At 35.1% G+C, this 21,452-nt stretch overlaps 1 protein-coding gene across 1 annotated transcript in view; it reads left to right on the top strand.

The window, feature by feature from the left end:
- The window catches only part of LRRIQ1 (leucine rich repeats and IQ motif containing 1), a gene marked incomplete at both ends in the record, with an annotated part of 96,926 nt that overhangs the window by 29,430 nt on the left and 46,044 nt on the right, over positions 1-21,452 (top strand). Inside the window, 3 exons of the mRNA XM_079548931.1 lie at positions 4,953-5,417; positions 7,136-7,274; positions 9,462-9,581. Coding sequence (XP_079405057.1) covers positions 4,953-5,417; positions 7,136-7,274; positions 9,462-9,581 — 724 coding nt within the window. The remainder of the gene's footprint in view (positions 1-4,952; positions 5,418-7,135; positions 7,275-9,461; positions 9,582-21,452) is intronic.

Genomic DNA, 21,452 nt, shown 5'->3' with positions numbered 1-21,452 from the left:
TTAAACATTAGAACCCCCTATGTTTTGGGTTTTTTTACTAAAAGTATATTTTCTGGATGACTTGGAAAACAGTGAAAACTGGAGATTGTGAAGGAAACTCTAAACAACTTGCTTATGTATAAGCCTTAATAGCATAGCTGCTCTATATACGTACTGGAATACTTTCCCTGAACTAACTGAATTAATATGACATTGCTAAAGAACAGGCCAAAAATTGAGCAAACTTCTCTCTGTTTCCCATCTTGCTAAGTTATGAGCCCCTGTAGGTGCGACCTCTAGTATGTAAACTGCCAAATCTAATCACTGCTCACTTCCCTAATCCATGTTTCACAAACTACTGCTGCCTAGTTCAATTGTCTGTGCTGTTTCTGCCTGCAAGATCACCACTCTTACCATGCTTAAAATTGCATTTATTTCTAAACTAAATTTCTCTAATAAACGTTTTACATCCCATAACTTTTATATGTTTTGTAGTGAGTAATGGTATCAAAAACTAATATGAAGACTACATCAAAAGTAATGTCTCTTTTTTTATCATATTGGCATACTTGGTGGTGGTATGGAAGTAGAGGTTGAACCTTCCCACCAGTATTCTGTTACATTTTGTTGCTGTGTGACAGATGGCAGAAGAGGGGCAGTCTGATACAGTGGCATTTTTACATGGAAGTGCATATGAAGCAAAGGTGTGTCACTGAATTCTCTCATGTAGAAAAAATGGCACCCATTGACATTCACTGATGCTTGCTGAGAGTTTGTGGAGACTAGACAGTGGATGTGAATGCAGTGAGGTGCTGAGTGGTACATTTTAAACAGCAGCAACAGTGATGTGAAAGACAAGCTACATTCTGGATAGCTGAGCTGTGCACTGCAGTCACACCACAAAATGAAGAGCGTCATCAGCTCTTCATCATCTTCTTCAACTCATTCATGTGAATCAGCTAATGGTGGTGACTATGTTGAAAAATAGTGTTTTGTAGTTAAGAATCCCCTCTATCAAATTTTGTTATTGATCGTATAGTATATGTAGATAGATCTGTTGCAGTTTCCATGGAAATAAGTAGGCGGCATTACCTTCAGAGCAATTTACATAAATCACCTTAGCTGCATTAATTTGTTTTCAGTAATCAGATATGCAGATGTTTGGCTAGTGGAACTTTTTAAATACTGTTTGTATAATACAATGAAAATTACAAGAATTTCTTAAGCAGGTTGCAGAACAGAACATATAAATCATGTCCTCCATCATGTGTTTGTAAGATAACTTTATAACCTGCAGCTGAGCAATAATAATGCAGAAATAACGCTAGACAATATTACAAAAAAAAAAATTGGAGTGTACTATTCAAACATGCTGTATATTAAAATGTGCACATTCCTTTTATAAACAGGAAAGAATAATAATTTGTATTGGAAAAAAAAAAGTTAACTTCTCAACTAATTAGCTTATGAAAATCACAGTAGAGCTGTAACATTAAAAATATGACATTAAACTAGCACACAGTTAGGAGTAGAATTATATCTATGCTTTAGTTGCAGTGGCTAGGAGAAAACTGCCTTTGCTGGGCACATCTGACTTTTTTGTCACCTGTCTTTTTGGCCTCTGTGAGATTTTTTTATGCTAAATTTCAGGTCAGTGCATGGGTCACTACACTTCCTAGGTGTCAATGGAGGTTTCCCCCTCCCCAGACACTGTATGTTAAACTAAAAAGAGTTTGGTCTAATTTTATGAAGACATTGATGAATACTCTTGGTGGACTGATGTTATGACTGGAACTGTGATAGTCATCAGTGGATGAATGACTTGAATCTCCCCATGGCTAATAATCTGTTTCTAGTGCTTTTATCTTCTCTTGAAGTCCTTGGAAGAAGCCTAACACACATCTTTTGTTAAGAAATCTTTCTGTTCTAGCATTTGTTTGCGAAAGTAGCATCTTGGTACTTAGGTACTAGCAAGGCTGCTATACCAGCATAGTCAAGCCTTGTGATTGAAGATTGACCTTTTCCGCTTCTGGTTTGTTCTCTCTTTCTCTTTCCACAAAACCAGTGCATCCTTTCTGACTGTGCTAAAATTCACATGGAGAATAACATAACAGTTGTTAAAGTCAAATCAGGGTGGTGATTAAACATACGAGTGTGTGCTCATCAAAACCAAAAGCCATAAAGCTTTTGCTGTAGAGAGGCTGTTGTGTTCAATTTTATATGACATATTAAGCAGCCAGACAGTATGAATTCTGGTGTGTCCATCAGGATAATTGCATTTCATGTTTTTTCTAGATGCCAACTTAAAACCTTGCTTATCATAGAATGTTATATCTAATAAAGTTATATATCTTAACGAAGAAGCAAAACAAGCAAGTTAGTAGTTCTTAAAGACAAAAAACGAATTTACATTAACTGAAAAGGAGATCTTTAGGTGTCAAAAGTCTTAATGATTACATATTTCTTTCTTTGTCTTCTCTCTTCTGTAATATATTTTGTGGTTGGTTTTTGTTTGTTTGTTTTTTAATTTTGTTCCCAATAAGAAGGTAAATCAGTCCTGCATGTTTTCTGTGATTGCTGCCTCCTTTCTGCAGTTTGAGTAACTGATCTTCAGGACCTGGTATCAGGAATGCAATCACTGAGGCACTGAGAAAGAAGCAGCTTTGACAGGGTGGACATATCCCAAGCCTATACTGTTTTTCTTTCTCTCCACAGGTGCCTAAAATCCCTTTTGACCCAAGGGAGACAATGTCCTTATTGCCACCTAATACACAAACCCTATTTTAATAACTATTGTCTGTTCTTTTGAGCTTCAATTTTGCAAGAAAATCCCAAATACATTTATAGTTAGCTAGCAACTCCTCAAGAAGTTGCTTCTGTTAAAAAAAAAGCAACAAAAGGCCTCTGTTTATTATTTAATGGCTAAATCTGGCATAATTATTAGGCATAATTATTTTCCACCTAAATTTTCAATTGCCTTCAGTCTTCTCTGCTGTTTCTACTTGCCACATGCATAGTCACTGAAAAAGTGAAACAGCTGTTTGACATGCCGCTGGCACTGACAAAGGAGAGGATGCACCAGCATCCTACTCTGGTCACAGTTTTGTTGTTTTTTTCCTTTGCTTGTTTCCATTTGTTAAGGATGAAGAATACTCAGAATAATAGTTTTAAGAGTATGCTTTTCATACAAAAGCTTATTTTGCCCAGTATGTAAAAGTCTGTTCTCTTCCCCAAAGTTTTACTCCTAAGCCTCAGCAAAAATAAACAAGCAATCAAACAAACAAAATAATGTAAAACTGAAGTTAGAGAAAACAAAAGGATGAAGGGGAAGAATCTGTTTTCCACCACACCCCCACCCTACCCCCCATCTGTGTTTTGTAGAACTTTGAGAAGACTTTTTACTAAATAGGTCTTCCTAAATACTTTACCAGTATTTCATAATGAAGAAATTACTTTTCTTACTGTGTAGGAGGAGGCAGTTAGAGCTTGTTAGATTCTCCAGCAAATATATACGTTGATTTATATATTTTTAGGAATTGCTACCATATTTGTTAAATTAACAGGAAAAAAGTAATGTGCATTGGGCAATCAAATGTAGAGCTAATGCATAATGAGTTGTCTAATTAGATTGTGTGAATTTGGCTTCAGATTTAGCCATTCATATTTTTGGATGACTGCACTGAACTTCTGGCAGAGAAAATGTGTCTTTTTTCCTCTAATAAGATCTGATCCTAAGTGTTCTTAACAATTGAACAATTTCTTAGTTAAACTTCACTAGAGGAAGTAGTTATTAAGGTAACAAGTCTTTTCAAAATAAAGTGTTATAAAAGCTTTGACTTTCAAGAGTGATAAACAGGGAATTCTGTTACTCAAACTGTTGTCTTAGAACTTACTTTTTCCAGACCCCTGAGAGAATTGATTTTATTTCAACTTTTTATCTTGCATTGCTGACCTAGAATTGACTTTTTGCTCCTCTGAAAATAGCTCCAGATTACAGATCTCTGCATCTATCTCTTCTATCAAAGGAAAATGTTTTGCTGGTTCCAAAAGTACCTGCTACCTATTATAACAGATAAACACTGTCTAAATACAGACAGCCTTCTGTATCTGTAACAATTAGTTCATATTTGCTCTTTCTTGCCCTAGTTCTAGATGGTGTGGCACAACTAATCAGAGCCAGACTTCATAGGTTAATGTTCCTGGATTCTTTCTAACAATCAGATGGGAAGTCAGATGCTTTGTATGATTCTTTTACTCAATTTTATTGCTATATCAGGCTAATATTCACAGCTTCATATAAAACCCCAATTCAAAAGTGAACAAAGATAAGCAGGAACTCGACTAGTGTTTAACCAGGAAAAAAAAATGCAGAGAAATGTAATATTTCATGAACTTTAGTCTAGCACCATCCCCTATATTATAAAAGTATTTACATTTAAAAGTTCCTCTTTTCCTGTATTCTCTCTAGTGTTGTGGTTTGTTGTTAGAATCCAAGTTTGACTTTTCTTGCTGTAGTTCTAATCAAATTTTTAAAATAGTGTTATTTTTATATCAGCTTTCATAGGTCCTAAATAAAAAATGGATTAAGAAGACTGTTACAGATTTTGTAACAAGATTGCATGAAGTCTTCTAACATTTTTGGCTTTCTGTGACTCTAACCACACAGAAAAAGAACAGTGAAATATATGCCATACTGCCTGTTTCAGATTGAAACCATTAAAAATGTTACAAATCATAAAGTAAAATAAGCAGTCTAACATATATTATTATATTTTAGATACTACTAAAAAAAAGAAAAAAATGTATTTAAGGTTTGTAAATATTGAAATTGATTTTCAGAGTAACTACTGTTCATTGTAAGTGTATGGAAACATAGGGATGCTTCAGAATATAGAGTTGTTTATAAAGAGAACGTATTTTTTAAACTTTTCATAGTTTGAAATATATGTAATGACATTTTTATCTTCCTTCAGAATTATCTCTTCCATTGATGCTGTGCAGAGACAATGCTGGTATTTTAATCAGTTGATGAAACTTAGCATTGAACATCGATGTGCACATGAGTATGGTGAACTAAGCACTACTGACAGAGATAGACCAGAAGCACTGCAAAATCATTTAAAGCAAGCATCCACTGGCTGCCTACAGGAAAATAACCTCTTTATCATGGGTGTGACAGAAAATAAACAGGTCTTGTTGGATCCTTCTGAAAGATGGATTACTACTGGCCATTTTCAGGCCACATTCATTAACTCCTCCATATCTGTGCAGCAAAAGGAAAATAAAGAAGATCACAGAATGAAGCAGAAAAGCACTGAATCTTGTATTAATTACAGTGGGGAGAGCAATGGCAACAAGAACATATCTGCTCAGTTCACACTGCAACAGTCAGTTATAGAAAGTAATTTGGGAAGAGATTTGGAGAACAATACAGAAAGGTAAGACAGATTTTGGTTTGCTTTCAGATAGATTATATGGATAGGCATAGAGTGAAGATTCCCTGTTTAAAACATACACATTGAGCAGATAGTATGAAAATAGCATGTTGAAGTTGATTAGAAAATAAGGAATTACTTAAAAGTGATACATGCTGGATCTTCATCTTAACAATTCCATATGATATTTAATCAGATAATATGTAATACACAAGTATGCACTTAATTTTAAAACACTGTCTAATAAGAGAATTTTAAAACTTTCTCTTGATCTCCTAACTTTTCCTTATTTGTAATGCATTTATGACACCAACCCATCAATACACAAGTAACATTCAACATTAGAGGTGAAAATACTAGGTTGTTTGTTGAAATTTGGAGGGGATTTAAACTACAAACTAGTAAAAGTTTTCTATTGTATTGTTCACTAGACATTTGAGGTTCATCTATGTAGAGTTTACAGTCAGTATCTAGTACTTAGAAGGCAAGATGTAAAAGTTGCTTAAATCTACCATCCTACTCCCTTGACCTTAGGCCAGTCTCCTGCCGTTGTGATGACTGAGGAGCTAATCTGCCCTGCCCTTGATACTCCTCCAACATGCCTCAACTCACTTCTTACAAGTAGAGGCAGAGGTGAAGGGCTGGTTCAACTTGTTCTGTGCCCCCCAAATATTCTCTTGTATAAAACAAATTGGTTTATTACCTCTTGGGAATGTATTTGCTGCTGGTATATTGTTCTGGTTTTGCAGTCAGAGAAAACAAAAGCTGATGTTTTTTTTCTCTAAGGATCCAAAAATTCAGTTATGAATTCATAATAATTTGTTTTCAAAAATACATATTGATGGGTAAACTTAATAAACATATTTTAAAAAGAAATACTTGAATACTTCGTGCACTGCTTTCTTCTGGCTTAACCTCTGAAGTATGCTGTGACTTGTGCTGGAGCATCTTTTTTGCTAAAAGTACTTCGTTATTTAAATAAATGCACTATACGAAGAAAGAAGATATGTAAATACTGGGAGAAATTTAGGTATATTTTCTTAAATTCAGTGGCGAACTGTAATGTGAATTTTGTGGAGGATTCCAAGATAGTAACGTGCTAAAGCAGAACTGCATTAAACTTTTTCTCCCTCAAAAAATTGACTACATATTTAGAAAGCTCAGGCACTGAACAAGCCCAAGTAGCCTCTAATCGGTGATTTTTAAGCAATAGCCAACTTAGAAAATGTACACATGTAATTAGTGGCCAGTAATGTTAAACTGGAGGCAAAAGATTAAATGGCACTTTGTCAGTTTTTTGTTTCTGCTCCACTGGAGATATTTATATCATGCAGTTTTCAATATTCAGCTTAGCCACCTCTAATATTTTTCAGTATGGAAGATAAATGCCGCTCTTCTTCCCCCCCTCTGACAGATTACTTAGTTATTATTAAACTATTTCTGCTCCTAATCTTTGCTTTGAGGACACTCTTCCTCTCCAGTGAATGTAGAATCTAATTAACGTTGTGAATGGAAATCTTTCCAAAGCTATATGGAGTGAATATGTGCCTGTGTGTTTCTGAACATTTATACTGCATGGGGGTTGTAATTCAGAGTTTAATGTCAGAGCCTTCTAATATATAGTGCTGTTCTTTCAGTGGTTTTACGGTTGGGCAGCTATGATAACCCAAGTTTACTGATGAGGTTATGTTATTCATGAAGGTACTTATTTTCATTACTAGGTTACATATGGCAGCATCAGTGATCCAGTCCCATTGGAGGAAGTACCATACTAGGAGGAAGGCTGACTGCACCAAAACAAGGAATGATCATTTTGGAGAGGCGTCAGGACAGAAACATGCAGCTGCCACAGTAATCCAGGTTTGTTTGCAGCTTTCTCTTTGCTGATTTTCAGATTTAGTAAAGAAAATATCTTACTTATTTTGTGTACTTTGTATCTCATACATATTTTTATTTATGATCTTATCAATAGATTTGTTGTTAAAGTTTTTTTATTCAAATATTGTAAGCCTAATATTTCTAATAGAGAGCCTTCTTTACAAAATGTTTTGTAAAAGCATAAAACTACTTTCACTTTATTCGCTGTTTCCCTGAATTAACTATTATTATTATTTTTAGTTCTAGTATTATGTTTAAGGCATATTGTGCCCAAGCTCTTACTGGTGTGTGTGTCTATGCTATTTAACTGGCAAATGCTGTATGAGTGAAAGAATGTGTCTCGTATCTACACAACAAAGCATTCAACCCATTTCTCCCATTCTACTTATTCATGCCTTACATTGTTTCCTCATCTCCCAAAATAAAGGATTCCCTCATTCATACTGCCATTGGCAGCTCACCAAGGCTTAAGCTGTTCTATGCTAGATACTGGGCTAGAAGTTAACTATGTGCATGAATGCAAGGCCATGCCTTGGCTCTGTTTAGTTTTCTAAAGAGATACTGAATCTATATGCCATGTTGCCAGGCTCCATGGATTTTTCTACATTTTTAGGCCAATTTTTCCACTGTTGCTCAATTTGTTTCTTGAGTATAGCGTGTAGCTAGTATGTGAAGAGTTATCTGCATAAATTTATTTAACCAATTTTTCTTTGTTCCAACTTCATGATTTTCAAAGGAAGTAAATAGACTTTTCTCTGCATTTTATGTATCTGTATGTCTTTCATATTCATCCTTATATTCACTCTTACCTTAATGAGTTCAGTCCACTTAGTCTCTTCACACTACACTGTACTTATCTTTTTCTCTCTCTATGAACCTTTAGTCTGTTCTATCCTTTTTTAAAGGAGTAACTGGAACTGCATTCCAAAGGTAAGTATATCAGGAATTTATACAGTAAGGCAGTTTACTGTCTCATTTCTTTAAAACTGCTATAATATAATTTGTCTTTCTGATCTCAGTTGAGTGCTGATCTGCATTCATAGATCTGTGTTAACAGATGTCTTACAGTTTATCCTCCTGTATGTACTATTAAGAATTACATTGCATTTGTAAAAACTAATGTATTTTTTGAATGAAATATATTTTTCGCCTGATCCCTCAGTAATGCTCTATCTGGCTATTTATGAAGATCTGTAGGAAAAAAAAAAAAACAACAAAACACCAATGAAATGATAAGAAAGCAGATCTGACATATATAATCATTTTTATAACAGTGAGAAACTGTGTGTCTTAAACCAACAATACTTTTAGCATTTTATGAAGCTAGACAATCATTTAAGAAAAATTAACAAGCTAATTGCTAAACCAGAATATAAGATTTATCCTTCATGTTTTAGTGCCTTCATTGTAAAGCTGTTAAATGCTGACAACACTTTGTTTTTCAAGAGAGGTGGTTTTTTTGCATAGTATTTTAAATGTTTAGGGCATATTCCACTCTAATTATGTCAAACAGTGATCTGGGAGAAAGTTGCTGTCTTGAAATTAGTTTTGCTATTTCCATCTATTTCATTATGATCTCTGGATCTGATTCTGTAGGTTGATATATTCGTAATATCTTGCTACTTTTTCTAGCATCTAATTCCTAAAGTGCTTCTTTGTTGTAATATTCCTACTGGTATTTTTTTTTTAATTTTTAAATAAAGATCTTAGACAGTTAAGAGAGTAACTGACCTAGGTCAATTGCATAAGAAGTTTCCAAGAATAGCTACTTATAAACTAAAAGACATTTAGTACAAGTGTATTTTTATTCTCAGTGATTTGGAAGTTAACACGCGGCTTTTTCTTATGTAGTCTTTCCTTTCAGTTTATAGTAGTCCCTCAAGGAATTGTCAAATAATTAATTAGTTGACTCATGTTTATAGTTGAGGGAGTTGCAGGATTCCTTTCTGCTTACTTGTGGAAAGCCTCTTGAGTACTCTAAGCTTTAGACATATGCTGGCATTTAATTTGTCTTGTAGTTTTAAATGTCACATAAAGTTCAAAAAACAGATCATTGAGCTATTAAACCAGGACCCAAGATGTTTTATCTTCCTAATGGGATAACATAGAGAATCTGGATTTGGGTTTGATCTATGACTTTGTATAACATGCTTTAAATTTTTTGTTTAGGCATCTTGGAAGGGTTTTCTTTTGCGAAGGAAACTGGCCAGTGCGCTAGCAGCTGTTAAAAGTGATGAAGTGGATGATAACTACGAAGAAATAAATGTGGATGATTTTGTATCTCATGAAGTAAGCATATCCATTAGCATAAAAATTTCATGTCAAGTATAAAGTATACTTATTCTAAAACAGTCATGTGAGTGTTGAAAATAAAAGAAATTGAAAGGGCTAGGATGTTCAATGTTCAGAAATGAGGAAGTGTTTGATATGTATAACTCACTTAAATGTATTCGTCATGGATTAATTGCTTCCTGCTATTTGAGATTTTCTGGTAGTTATTCTGCTATTAATTTCAAACACACCATAGAACCCCATATATTTCTGTAGTTAAAGAACAAATATATGAGAATAAGGACACAACTATTTTTCTTTTGAAGTCCTTAGTTTTTTAGTATCCTAGTAACTGATTATAACGTGTATAAAAATGTCAGCCTCTCATGAAAATGAACAAAACGTACAACAGTAATACATCTGAAAATATAGAAAATATATTGATTCAGTGTTAGAAGAATCCAATAAAAGGAAACACCTCTCCAGTAACAGAGGTGAAGCAGGCTTATTTATCCCATAGGTAAAGTGCTAAAGATAATGAACAAAAATAAAGATAAATCAGGAAAAAAATATTCTTTTTTACTTCTTCTGTAGGAAAATAGATAAATAAATCAAAAAATGTTTATTAGTATAGATTTTGGTGTTTTTTGGTTTTTTTTTTTTTTGCAAATCATGTACAGTTAATAATGGCCTTTAAGTTTCATAATGTTGAAATTGGACTAGAAGTTTTGCTTTCACGAAATAAAAGCAACAAAAGAAAAAAAGAATAAAAGGTGGACAATTGAACTGGATGATTTTGGAGGTCTCTTCCAACCTTAGTGATTCTATGATTCTGTGATTCTGTGAAAAAGAAGCTCCAAATTATGGAATATTGCTGTCAAAACTCTATTAGTAATTAAATTAAAGAAAAAAAACATTTCCACAGGATCAACATTATCATTGAGTAAGCAACAAAAATTTTGGCCTCAAAAGACATATTCTACATTGGTTCTAGACTCAGTATGCATGGTAAGGCAACTGTTAATTTCCTATTCACATATTTACTTGTCTGAAGCACTGTTCTCTCACATGCTTGTGGGGGTAATAGAAAACTGGATGTATTGTTAAGTGTGCCGTTCATCAGTCTTTGATCATCTGAGTGTCATCCATCTTATATCCCATTAGAAAGTAGTCAGACTTTATAAATAATTTCTGGTGACTTGATGACGGGGGCAATTTTTTTCTTCCCTCTTTCAGCATCTATCTTAAGATTTTCAGAATTGCTATATTAGAGCATGTAAGAAGTTTGAGGTAGTAGTACCAAAAATCATTTAGAAGACAGGAAATGTGTGTGTTTAAACAGAGATCTAGCTTAAATTTTAGGGTTGTTTTTTAATATTCATTTAAAAATATATACAAAAAAAGAACAGTCTCATTAACTGACATTCTATGATCCCTGCCTTTTTTCTAGGGTAATAAAAAGAAGAAAGTGAAAGAATTTACTTTTTTTCACCAGAAGAAGTATGTGTTCATACGTAGAAAACAAGGAAAATGCCCTGTTTTGAATTATTCAGCCTGTAGTCCAGAATCTCATATACTTTAAGTTGGTTGAGCCAGGCTTGCTTCACTCTCCTGCCCAAATAATTTGGTTTGTTATGTTTGCTTAACTAAAATTCACATGGGCAATTTTGTTCCATCTGACTGTCAGCAAGATAATCACATCTGTACAGGTGCTCCTGAAGCCAAGGAGAAAAGAAAGGAGTGGAGGAGTTAGGAAAACAAACACCAGGTCATTTTAGTGAGTCTTGCACTGTATCACTTTCTGGTGTTGCCATACATCTTTTTTCCAAAATCACCAAATTAACATTTTAATTTGTGCATCAGACTCAAAGGCTGAACAGGAGATTAATGTTGAATAAATTACTCAATCCCTTAGCTTGTTGTGATGAAAAATATAATACCTGTTTTCTTCCAAGCTCTGTATGTGGTAAATTTAAAATGTTTAAACCTAGACAGGATATCAGTGATTAAACATTTCAGAGTTTCAAGATTGACTGTAAGTAGAATTCAAAAATTTCTCATACCCTTTGATATTTATCATATTTTTTCCTCTGTTTCTTTGTTTCAAGCATATTGTGTTCACTAGATTGCACAAAATATGTAGTAGTCTTATGACTGACCTACTGAAAAGTTTGTGTGAAATAGTGATCACAGAATCACAGAATCGTTGTATCATGTTATTAACTGTGTGCAATATAAAGAAATCACATGGGCTTTTTACTTTACCTGAAACAAGAAGTCTGGAGAAGTCTTTGCTTCTATATTCCTCCTTTCTGGCTTTGGTGTTTTTGTAGCAAAGTGCTGAAGCAGAGACAAATAATGACACATTATATTAGTGGCTATCTCTTGGGCCTCAAAAAAGTGTGTAGGGAGGAGTATGTATTGCTAGGCTACGAGATCCCATATGCTGGAGTGTGAAGGAAGAACAAAAAAAAATCTGGATTCCATTTTGTAGTGCAGATTTTACTGTTGGTTAGAGTGAATGTAGTGAGAGAATAACATTTCCTAATTACAACCTAATACAAAAATAGTAAACTATGTCTACTAAATCATAGTTCACTGTTTTGTGGTATGATCATTATTTTTATATCCATATTATGTAAGATTTCAGTTACAGTGATTTCATTCTGTGTTATCTAGCAATTCACAAAGTCGCTAGTGCGTAAGCATCTATTTAAATAAGTCGCAAACACAGTGGTGTAGTAAGTCACTCATTAGGTACCAGTCTTCATTAAATAACTTTTTAATATCTTAATTGTAAACTCAGTGCATTTAGTGCTCTGTGGAAGTTGAAGTTTTAAAATAACACAGGGAAAAAAACTGCAGTCTTTTCCAAAGATCTATTTTATCCACTTATGCATGTTGAGCAGTGGTATATTATTAGTACAAATCTCTGGCTCCATGTCATGTCAGAAATTGATTGCATGTTATTGAACTGGAGGAAAGATCTTTATCTTGCTCACAATAGCATGAATAGTAATCATTTCACCTTTACAATTACTGCTAACTTCTTGTATTCATCTCTGCTCCAATAAACTGCCAAAGACATTCAGAGGCAATTGATGGCATTACTGTTTTATGTCTGTTTTTTTGTGCAGTGTCAAACAGGCTATCCCAGATGAGATGAAAGATCTGGCCAGCAGATGTCTCTGAAAGTATGAGGCTGGTATTTGGTGATATTTTCATGTCTTTCATGTGGACTTTGGAGAATTCCAGCCAATATGCTCCAGAAGGTTGATCTTAGGACAATCTTTCATCAGCAGTCCATCCATGCAGCAAATGTTGAGCTCTACAAGGCAGAGTTCATTATCTCTAATGGATGATACCTGACAATACATTTGCTTGATATAGCTCTTACTTTCCGTACCATGCAACTATAAGCATTGTTATTTTCATTATGAAAATGTGGTGTGAGTCAAATGCAAAATGTCACTGTCAGTAAGTTGAACTAATTGACTACAATCACTTTTTAAGACAATTATCTTCTAAGAACTGTGGTCATTGAGCCGACAGTGTGCCCAGGTGGCCAAGAGGGCCAATGGCATCCTGGTCTGCATTAGAAATAGTGTGGCCAGCAGGAGCAGGGAGGTGATCATCCATCCCCCTGTACTCAGCACTGATGAGGCTGCACCTCAAGTATTGTGTTCAGTTTTGGGCCCCTCACTACAAGACATTGAGGCCCTGGAGCATGTCCAGAGAAGGACAATGAAACTGGTGAGGGGTCTGGAGCACAAATTTTATGAGGAGCGGCTGAGGGAGCTTTGATTGATTAGTCTGGAGAAGAGGAGGCTCAGGGAAGACCTCATTGCACTCTACAACTTCCTGAAGGGAGATAGGGATGAGGAGAGGTTTGGTCTCTTCTCCCAGGCAATGAACAAGACCTGGGGAAATGGCTGAAAATTGTACCACAGGAGGTTTAGTTTGGACATGAGGAAAAACTTTTTTCTCTCAGAGAGTGGTCAGGCCAGAGAGGTGGTGGAGTCACCGTCCCTGGCAGTTTTCAAGAGGCATCTGGATGAGGAGCTACAAGATATGGCTTAGTTTGTGGTAGCAGTGGTAATGAGAAGACGGTTGGACTAGATGGTCTTTAGGTCATTTCCAACCTTGTGATTCTATGACTCTATGATTCAACTACTGTTGTTCTACATTAGGTCAACATACAGTCTTATATCTTACTTTCATCAACTACCAATACTGATGGTAACATAGTACAGAGAGCACTGTATTTTTGCAAAACTAGGTTTGAGTTTTGTTTAAGTTAGGGATATCTAGTCATACTTCTTCAAAAAGAAAATAACATTTTCTAAGTTTCAGCCAAATTAAAAAAATAATAATTCATCACAACTTCTTTCAGCAAAAGGAATAAATCCACTGTTCTGAGACAAAGCATTCTGCTTCTGATCTTGCTTGAATAGAATTTTTAAACCACACTGTGTTTGATAGCTTTTAAAGTTCTTGACTGGTTTTCTTCACATTTTTTACATAACCCAGCCAGACAAAATTTTCTTTTTTTTTTTTTTTTTCCCCTTTCCAGGGCAGCTGGGTAGCAATTACCCATGTTCCTGGAGTATAAAGGAGCATATAGATACCTTTTAAGGCATTTGTATAAGGCAGTGACTTGTTAGTACATTGCAGTTTCTTGTTCAGGCTGTCTGACTGCTTCTAAACAACCTAGTCACCTAAACTTGAGATGAGCTGAGGTGAATTTCTATAATTTTTCAAGTAATTAATAACAAATTCTGGTCTATGAAATCAGCCTCTGAAGTACACTGAAATATACACGAGTATTGTATTTATGACTTAGAACTTAGCCTAGCTCTAACTTGTCTTTGGGAAAGAGATCTTTCTTTTCTTTTGTTGTTTTTTTCTTTGTTTGTTTTTTATTTTGTTTCCTTTTTGTTTTTGAAGTGTAGGAGGAATAAAAGCTAAAGCATATTTTAACTCAAGAAAAGTAAACAGCATGTAGAACAATTATTTTTCTTAGTATCTCCCACCTTTTGCAGACTTACCACTTTTCCACACTAGACGCTTGCAGTGTTTTGTTTCTTTTTGAGATAATGCTGCATGATGTGGTTTGTCCCCAGTTGTGAGCTTGTGCCAGTGATTCTTGTTTTCCAGCTTATGCCAGGAAAATATCCTATAGGTTAGAGGGTTCCCATAACTTGACCAGATCTTGACACTTAAGCAATTACAAGAGCTTGCCTGTAAGTATCAGATCAGAATCAAACTTTTGTATGTTTTGTGCTGCAAAGAACACAATCCCTTTTTTAAATGAAATTTGCTATGAAGTTACAGTGTAAACGGAAAAGCAAAAGAGTCTCTGATGAAAATTTCTTCAGATTCATCCATTTCTTTGAAAAAAGAAAAAGGCTCAGGTAACATATATCTTCCTATGATTAATAAATGGTATGTTAGTCCGTGGTCAGATAGGTTCTGTAGGTCAGATAGATTCTACTTTTTTTAGCAATTATTCTTATCTAAAATGCTGAAATCTTGTTTTCTTGTTATCTAGTAAATAGATATCCTAGCCCTAGAGGTAGGTTTTTGCAGTCAATATCTGATAAAGAGAAACACAGGCACTAGAAATTGTGACATTTACAGCTTATGCAAAATGCACTCTGATTGCTTTCTGGCATTGCATCATGTGATCTCAGTTCTATAATGCCACTGAAATGCTTCTAAAATACATAGTATAACATAGAAAAGTACAATTATATAATTAATTATGCTTCTCAGTCTTGTTTCTCTAAAAATGGTTAAGTGTCACAATTGAATAAAGAAGCCAAAACCAGGAAAAAATGTAGAAAAGTGAAAAAAGTCCTCAGTTCTGTGTAGTTTTAGATTCATTACTCAGTCTGAGTTGTGGACTCAGACTGAGTGAGTTCCCTGGACTTACTAGGGAAGTGTTCATAGGCCAAATGCATGGCTGGACAACCACATCAGCCAGTTCCTTTAGAGCCCTGCGCGTCCTCTGGCCCCATAGGCTTGTAAACGTTCAACCTCATGAGGTGGTCTCAGACTTGCTCTGCTCTTAGCATCAGGGGGGATTTTACACCCTTAACCCCTGCTTGGAAGTTCTGGGACACACGAAGTGTGAGAAGCCTGAACAGGCCTTGAAGACAAAGGCAAATAACTCTTTAAGTGCCTCAGCTTTCTCTGTGTTTGAGGAGGCCAGTTTTCCCTTTTCAGGGAAAAGTGCATTTGAGATCTTAGAGTGGTTTCAGGGGTGGGCTAAACGAGACAGGACCTTAGTGAGGTTGGTGGGAATCTCAAAAGATTTTTGAAAAATCCATTTCTGATGTTTACTTGAACCACTTGTCTAACCTCTGAAACTGAGGTTACCGTTTGCCTATCTGTACTTCGTATTCCTGTATGTAATAAATAAATAAAGGAATAAATAAATGTAGGACCCAGAGCTTCCTTTGAAAACTGTCAGGCTTAAAGCAGAAATGCTTTTCTGAAAAAAATGTGGGTCATGTAGGTAATGAAAGACTTTGGTAAATTGCAATAGGTTTCAGACTTGTGGAGTGTTAAGTATGTATGTACTCAGTTAATATTTTTTGTGAAAGAAGAGTTTGTGAGTCTCTGAAATTTTCATTATTCACTTATTTTGATAGTTGCCAAAATTATTTCTGTTGTTTTGGTCATATGTATTTAGAGAAATCACATCTGTACTTATATTAAACGTAAGAATTCGAGAGATCAATCAATCTTCTCACTTTATTAATAGTTTTGGAAAAAATTACCTTTGGCAAAGATATTCCCTAATACTGTATTCTGAAATGTTTTTCTTCAAAGATAATTCTGATTTTTTTGAGTAAATCCTGGTACATCATTCTACAATTAGGCAACTACGCCACTAACCTGTTCTAAATTTCCTGCAAGAATGTACTCTATTAAGAAGTTTTCTAAAATTCTGAAAAGCTTTTGGGCTCAATTCATTATTGTGATGTTTCTTAGGAATATGTATGACATGTGCTACTTTTTTGGCTTACAGCATTGGTTTTAGCAATCATGGGAATGAAAGCATGCCCAGCATTCTCTTCCTACGTAGAGGCAGATTTGAAAAGGAAGCATTACCAGAGGTTAAAACAACCCTTATTAGAGTGCTACTTTATTTTATCTTCACCATATAACATGCGTGAAAGAGAACTGCATAGAAAAAGACTGCTTTTTCTATTGCTCACAGTTCTGACATTTGTTCTCTATAAAATGACCTATGTGTCCTGCCTGCTAAAAAAAAAAAAAAAAGCCACAACTATACAGTTTTCTTTTTGTTTTGTTTTTTAATGAAGTTGGTCAGATCAATGCATTTACATGCAGTTTTGGAATGGCAGAAGTTTAGCTGCATTGGTGGAATACTGGAAATAAAAAAAAATAGTTAGGTCTTCCGGCAGTTCTTGATCACAATCTGTCAACAATTTTAAATAAGCATACAAAACTTGTTTGTCCTTCTGTAGCTTCTATAAGAGCTAAAAATTCATGATTTCCTAGCAAGTTTTCAAAAATGTATTACATTTTACAGAATACATTTTTAGCAAGGAATATTTAGGCTTTGGCAGAAATGAAGTCCAGTGCAAATTAAATGAAATGTTTTTTGCTAGATTTGCACTGGGTTTGAGTGAAATGCACCATAAAATACGCTTGCCAGGAATTAAAAGAAAAAGTTAACAGCTTTCTGCAAGATGAGAGACAGTCCAGTATGGCTTGCCCTCGTATGCCCTTCTCTACTCTGAATATCCACAGGGTTAACATTCAGCATATGAGGCCTTTTTCCTCAACACTCATGCTTGCTGACCCAAATCCCAGAGCATTCATTTAACTTACAGGATTTCTAATACTAGGAAAAGTATGTGGTGTGCGTTGCTCAAAAATGGATATTTTTTTTTAAAATAGTCACAGAATGCTGTTTAAAATTCTACTTTGGGTTAAAGTAGCTTTCCATTTGTCTTTTTGTTTCAACAGTTTGATTTATATATCAAATATATTCATCAGAAGATAACAAAGTAGGAAGCAAAGACATCTCCACTATGAAAAACCATATGCTTGAATTCTGTAAAGAAAACTAGTAGAAAGATTCATCCTGAGTTTTTAATGTATTTATTAACTCTTGTTGCCTATTGTCTTGTTCTTCAGAACTATTTGGAATGTAGAAAAGGCAGATACTTTGCAAAATCTGGTTGGAATAAGGCCATTCTTTGATGTTAAAGACCAAGAATATTATAAATGGCCTTCCTCACCAAGGGAAGCAAAAATCCAGAGAAACAAATTAGGCAAAACCAGGCAGATGATGTGCAGGGTGAATTTTTTGTAAATGGAAAGAATTCTATACGCTGAATGTGAAATAGTGATGTAGAAGCAGTTTTGAAAATAAAACTGTGGTTTTTTTAACCCTCTCATTCTCAATACTTATTGTCATTTCCAGGGACCAGTCATGACTCAGTTCAGAGTGAGTTTTGTGTATTAATCCCCTTTTTTTGCAAAAATATGCTGTTGACTACATTTTCAATTTTATCTTAAAATACCATATGAATAAAATCCCTAGATAAATATCAATAGGACAATTACTCTGGCTAAACTGTTACTGTCTTGAAAGCAGAGAATGAGATAATAAGAAAATGAAAGTAAAGAGGTATAAAGAGTAAATTCTCCATAATTCTAAAAAGTAGTTTCACAGTTTTGTCAGATTATTATCTTGTGATTGTGAGGCCTACCACATTTGGAATCATGGGGTAGCTTCAGACCCATGTAGACCTTTCAGAGTGAAACTACTTCTTTGACTTCAGAAATAAACATGAATATAGTAGTAAATATCTGCTTACATAGAACATGCAATCAGACAATATCATTTTATTTGTTTTGTAATTCAACTCAGGCTGCATTTTTTTCTCGTCTATCTCAGTAGAAATTGATCTAATTTTTAGCCTTAGTTTTTGGCAAATAAACGTTGCACTAGTTATAATTTAGGACAGTGTTTATGGGAAAGATATAGACAGAAGTTTCTTGAACTTAGTGCTATCTCTCTGGGCATAAACACAGTGAAAGATAATACATTTAAAAATCAATTATGTTTTATTTTTGTTGGCCAGAGCAGATGACAGTGTGGTATATTTTTATAATAGGCTACATATTAGTGCCAAAGATGCTTCTTATCAGTGGATATAATCTTAGTGATAAATCAGTTTGTTTTTTTTTGTTCTGTTTTGATCTTGCATATTTCTACTCTTGCATCTTACTTTTCTATTTTCATTGATATTTCTTTTCAGTGCTTAGAACACTGAAAGACATTTTATAGGCTATGTAAGAAACAGAAACACAATGGAGAACATTAAATTATTAACTGTCAAACACTGGACTAAGAAAGTATTTGTGAGAAAAGTTTCAACCTGAGTTTTAAAAGAATTTTAACTGAGTTATGGTGCAAGCATATAAAACAAAAATATCTGATCTGTGCGTTACTTAAGTGATTTCTTTTCCCTGAAATTGACTAGAACTGCAGAATATTACTTCTCATGTTTCATGGCTTTATTGATTTCTATCAGAAACAAATGCAATGAAACAAATTGGGGAGATAGAAATTCAGATGGCTAGGGTATGAGCTTGACCTGAACTCTGACAGTCCGTCTTGAATCATATTCACTTTTAATGTAAGACATATAAATACCTAAGTCATTCTTGGACACATCATTGCACAACAAAATTAATTTGATTGATATTTACATGAAGTAGGAACCTACCTCTCTAAAGATCTATTGGTTCTTCTACAAAGAGAGGAGGAGAAAAATATTTAAGAAAATTGCCATTTTCGTATACCTTATTATACCAGCAAAAATGAAGTCCCATTTTCACTGATGATCAGCTTTGGGATTGCAGGTGCCCAGAGTTGCAGGACAATGACTGTGGTAACAATCAACTCCCCGCCAACCCCAAACTTATGTGGGATTTGCTGCTTCACCTGAGTACATAGAAGTCCATGGGGCTCCATGGGATCTACTCCTGAGTGCTCAGAGAGCTGGCTGGTGTCACTGAGAGACATCTGTCAATTATTTTTCAACAGTCTTGGTTATCTGGAGAGGTCCCAGTTGATTGGAAGGTGGCAAACATTGTTCCAGTTTTCAAGCAGACAAGAAAGAAGACCCTAGCAATTACAGGCCTGTCAGTCTCACTTCAGTGCCTGGTAAAGTTATGGAAAATATTATGCTGGGAGTTACTGAAAAACACCTGAAGGGCAATGTGGTCTTTGGTCACAGCCTACATGGGTTCATGAGAGGAAGGTCACAAGTACAATCACAAATTATGATCACAAAATCACAAACACGATTGTGTTTGTCACAGTATCCTTCTGGACAAAATGCCCAGCAGAGCACTAGACGTAAATATAATGTGATGGATAAGCAATTGGCAGTTGGGTCAAAGGGGCACTTTTGGCTATACATACAGATTAGAAGGATGAGAAGTTTGTGAGCAGCCCTTTTGAAAGGGATCTGAGGCTCATGGTCAACAGTATGTTGAACATGAGTCAACAGTGTGTGCAGGCAGTCTGGGAGGCCAACCGTGCCTTGGGGTGCATCAGGCTCTGCACTGCCAGCTGGCTGAGGGAAATGATTATCCTGCTTTACACTGCATTGGTGCAGCTTCACCTTGAGTACTGTGTGCATTTTTGTGTGCCAAAGTACAAAAAGGATGTAAAACTATCAGAGTGTCCAGAAGAGGGCTGTGAATCTGGTGAAGGGTCTAGAGGAGCAGACGTATGAGGCAGCTGAAGTCCCTTGCTTCATTTAGCCTAGGGAGGAGGAGACTGAGGGGGGACTGTGACCAATAGCATCCTCATAAAGGGGAGCAGAGAGGGAGGCGCTGACTCTTTGGTGGCAGAAATGTAATCTGAGGGAATGGCATGAAGCTGTGACAGAAGAGGTTCAAGCTGAGTATTGGGAAAATGTTCCTCATTGAGAGGGTGATCAGGCACCAGAAGAGGCTCCTTAGAGACCTTGCTGGAGTTCAAGAAACATGTGGACAACCATCTCAGACACATGGTCTGATTTTTAGGTTGTCCTATGTGGAACCAGAAGTTGGACTCAATGATCCTTATGGACCCCTTCCAACTCAGAATATTCTGTGATTCTATGGCCATGCAGACCTTGAGTTTATTTGCAACTGGATTGCATGCCCATGCTTAAAAAATAAATCTGAAACTATTGTCTGAAAAGCTAGAAGTATGACTTAATGCAATTAAAGAGCAAATTCAAAGAAGGCAAGTTGGAAGGAAGGCCTGATTTCACTGAGACATTTTGGTCAGATTTTCCCCCTTTTTCATAGTTATTCATTTCAATCAATCTATTCACAGACACCTGCAGAACTTGAATATGCAATAGTTTTGTCTCTGCAGTGATATGAACAGAGATATGATACAGTTTTCTGTATGTGAATTATATCAATGTCAGAACTTTAAATGGTAGCTTTTGCAACTGGGTTTAGTGCAATCTTCTAGAAAAAAAAATTAAATGTGGCAGTTTTTTTTAATGATTTTTTTTTAATCAACTACTCAGTGTTTATCAGCATGAGAATAATAATTGAGAAAGAGATATGTTAGTAGTTTACAAGCAAGTATAACAGATAATTTCGTAGCATGTACAACCACCTGAAAGAGGAAGTGGGGTAAGATGGATAATGTATATTTTAATCATGAAATGAAACAATAAGGAGAAGATTAGTAAAAAGACATCAGCAATTTCTGATGACAACATAGAATCAGTCTGGATTTTGTAAATAAAATGATAAAAATCCAAATATATTGTAGTCAAAGAACAGAGAATTCCAGAACCAAGGAATCAAACATGCAGGAATGAATCA

This window comes from Tetrao urogallus, assembly GCF_951394365.1.
Source record: "Tetrao urogallus genome assembly, chromosome: 1".
Lineage (NCBI taxonomy): Eukaryota > Metazoa > Chordata > Aves > Galliformes > Phasianidae > Tetrao > Tetrao urogallus.
This window is presented reverse-complemented; position numbering and strand designations above follow the sequence as displayed.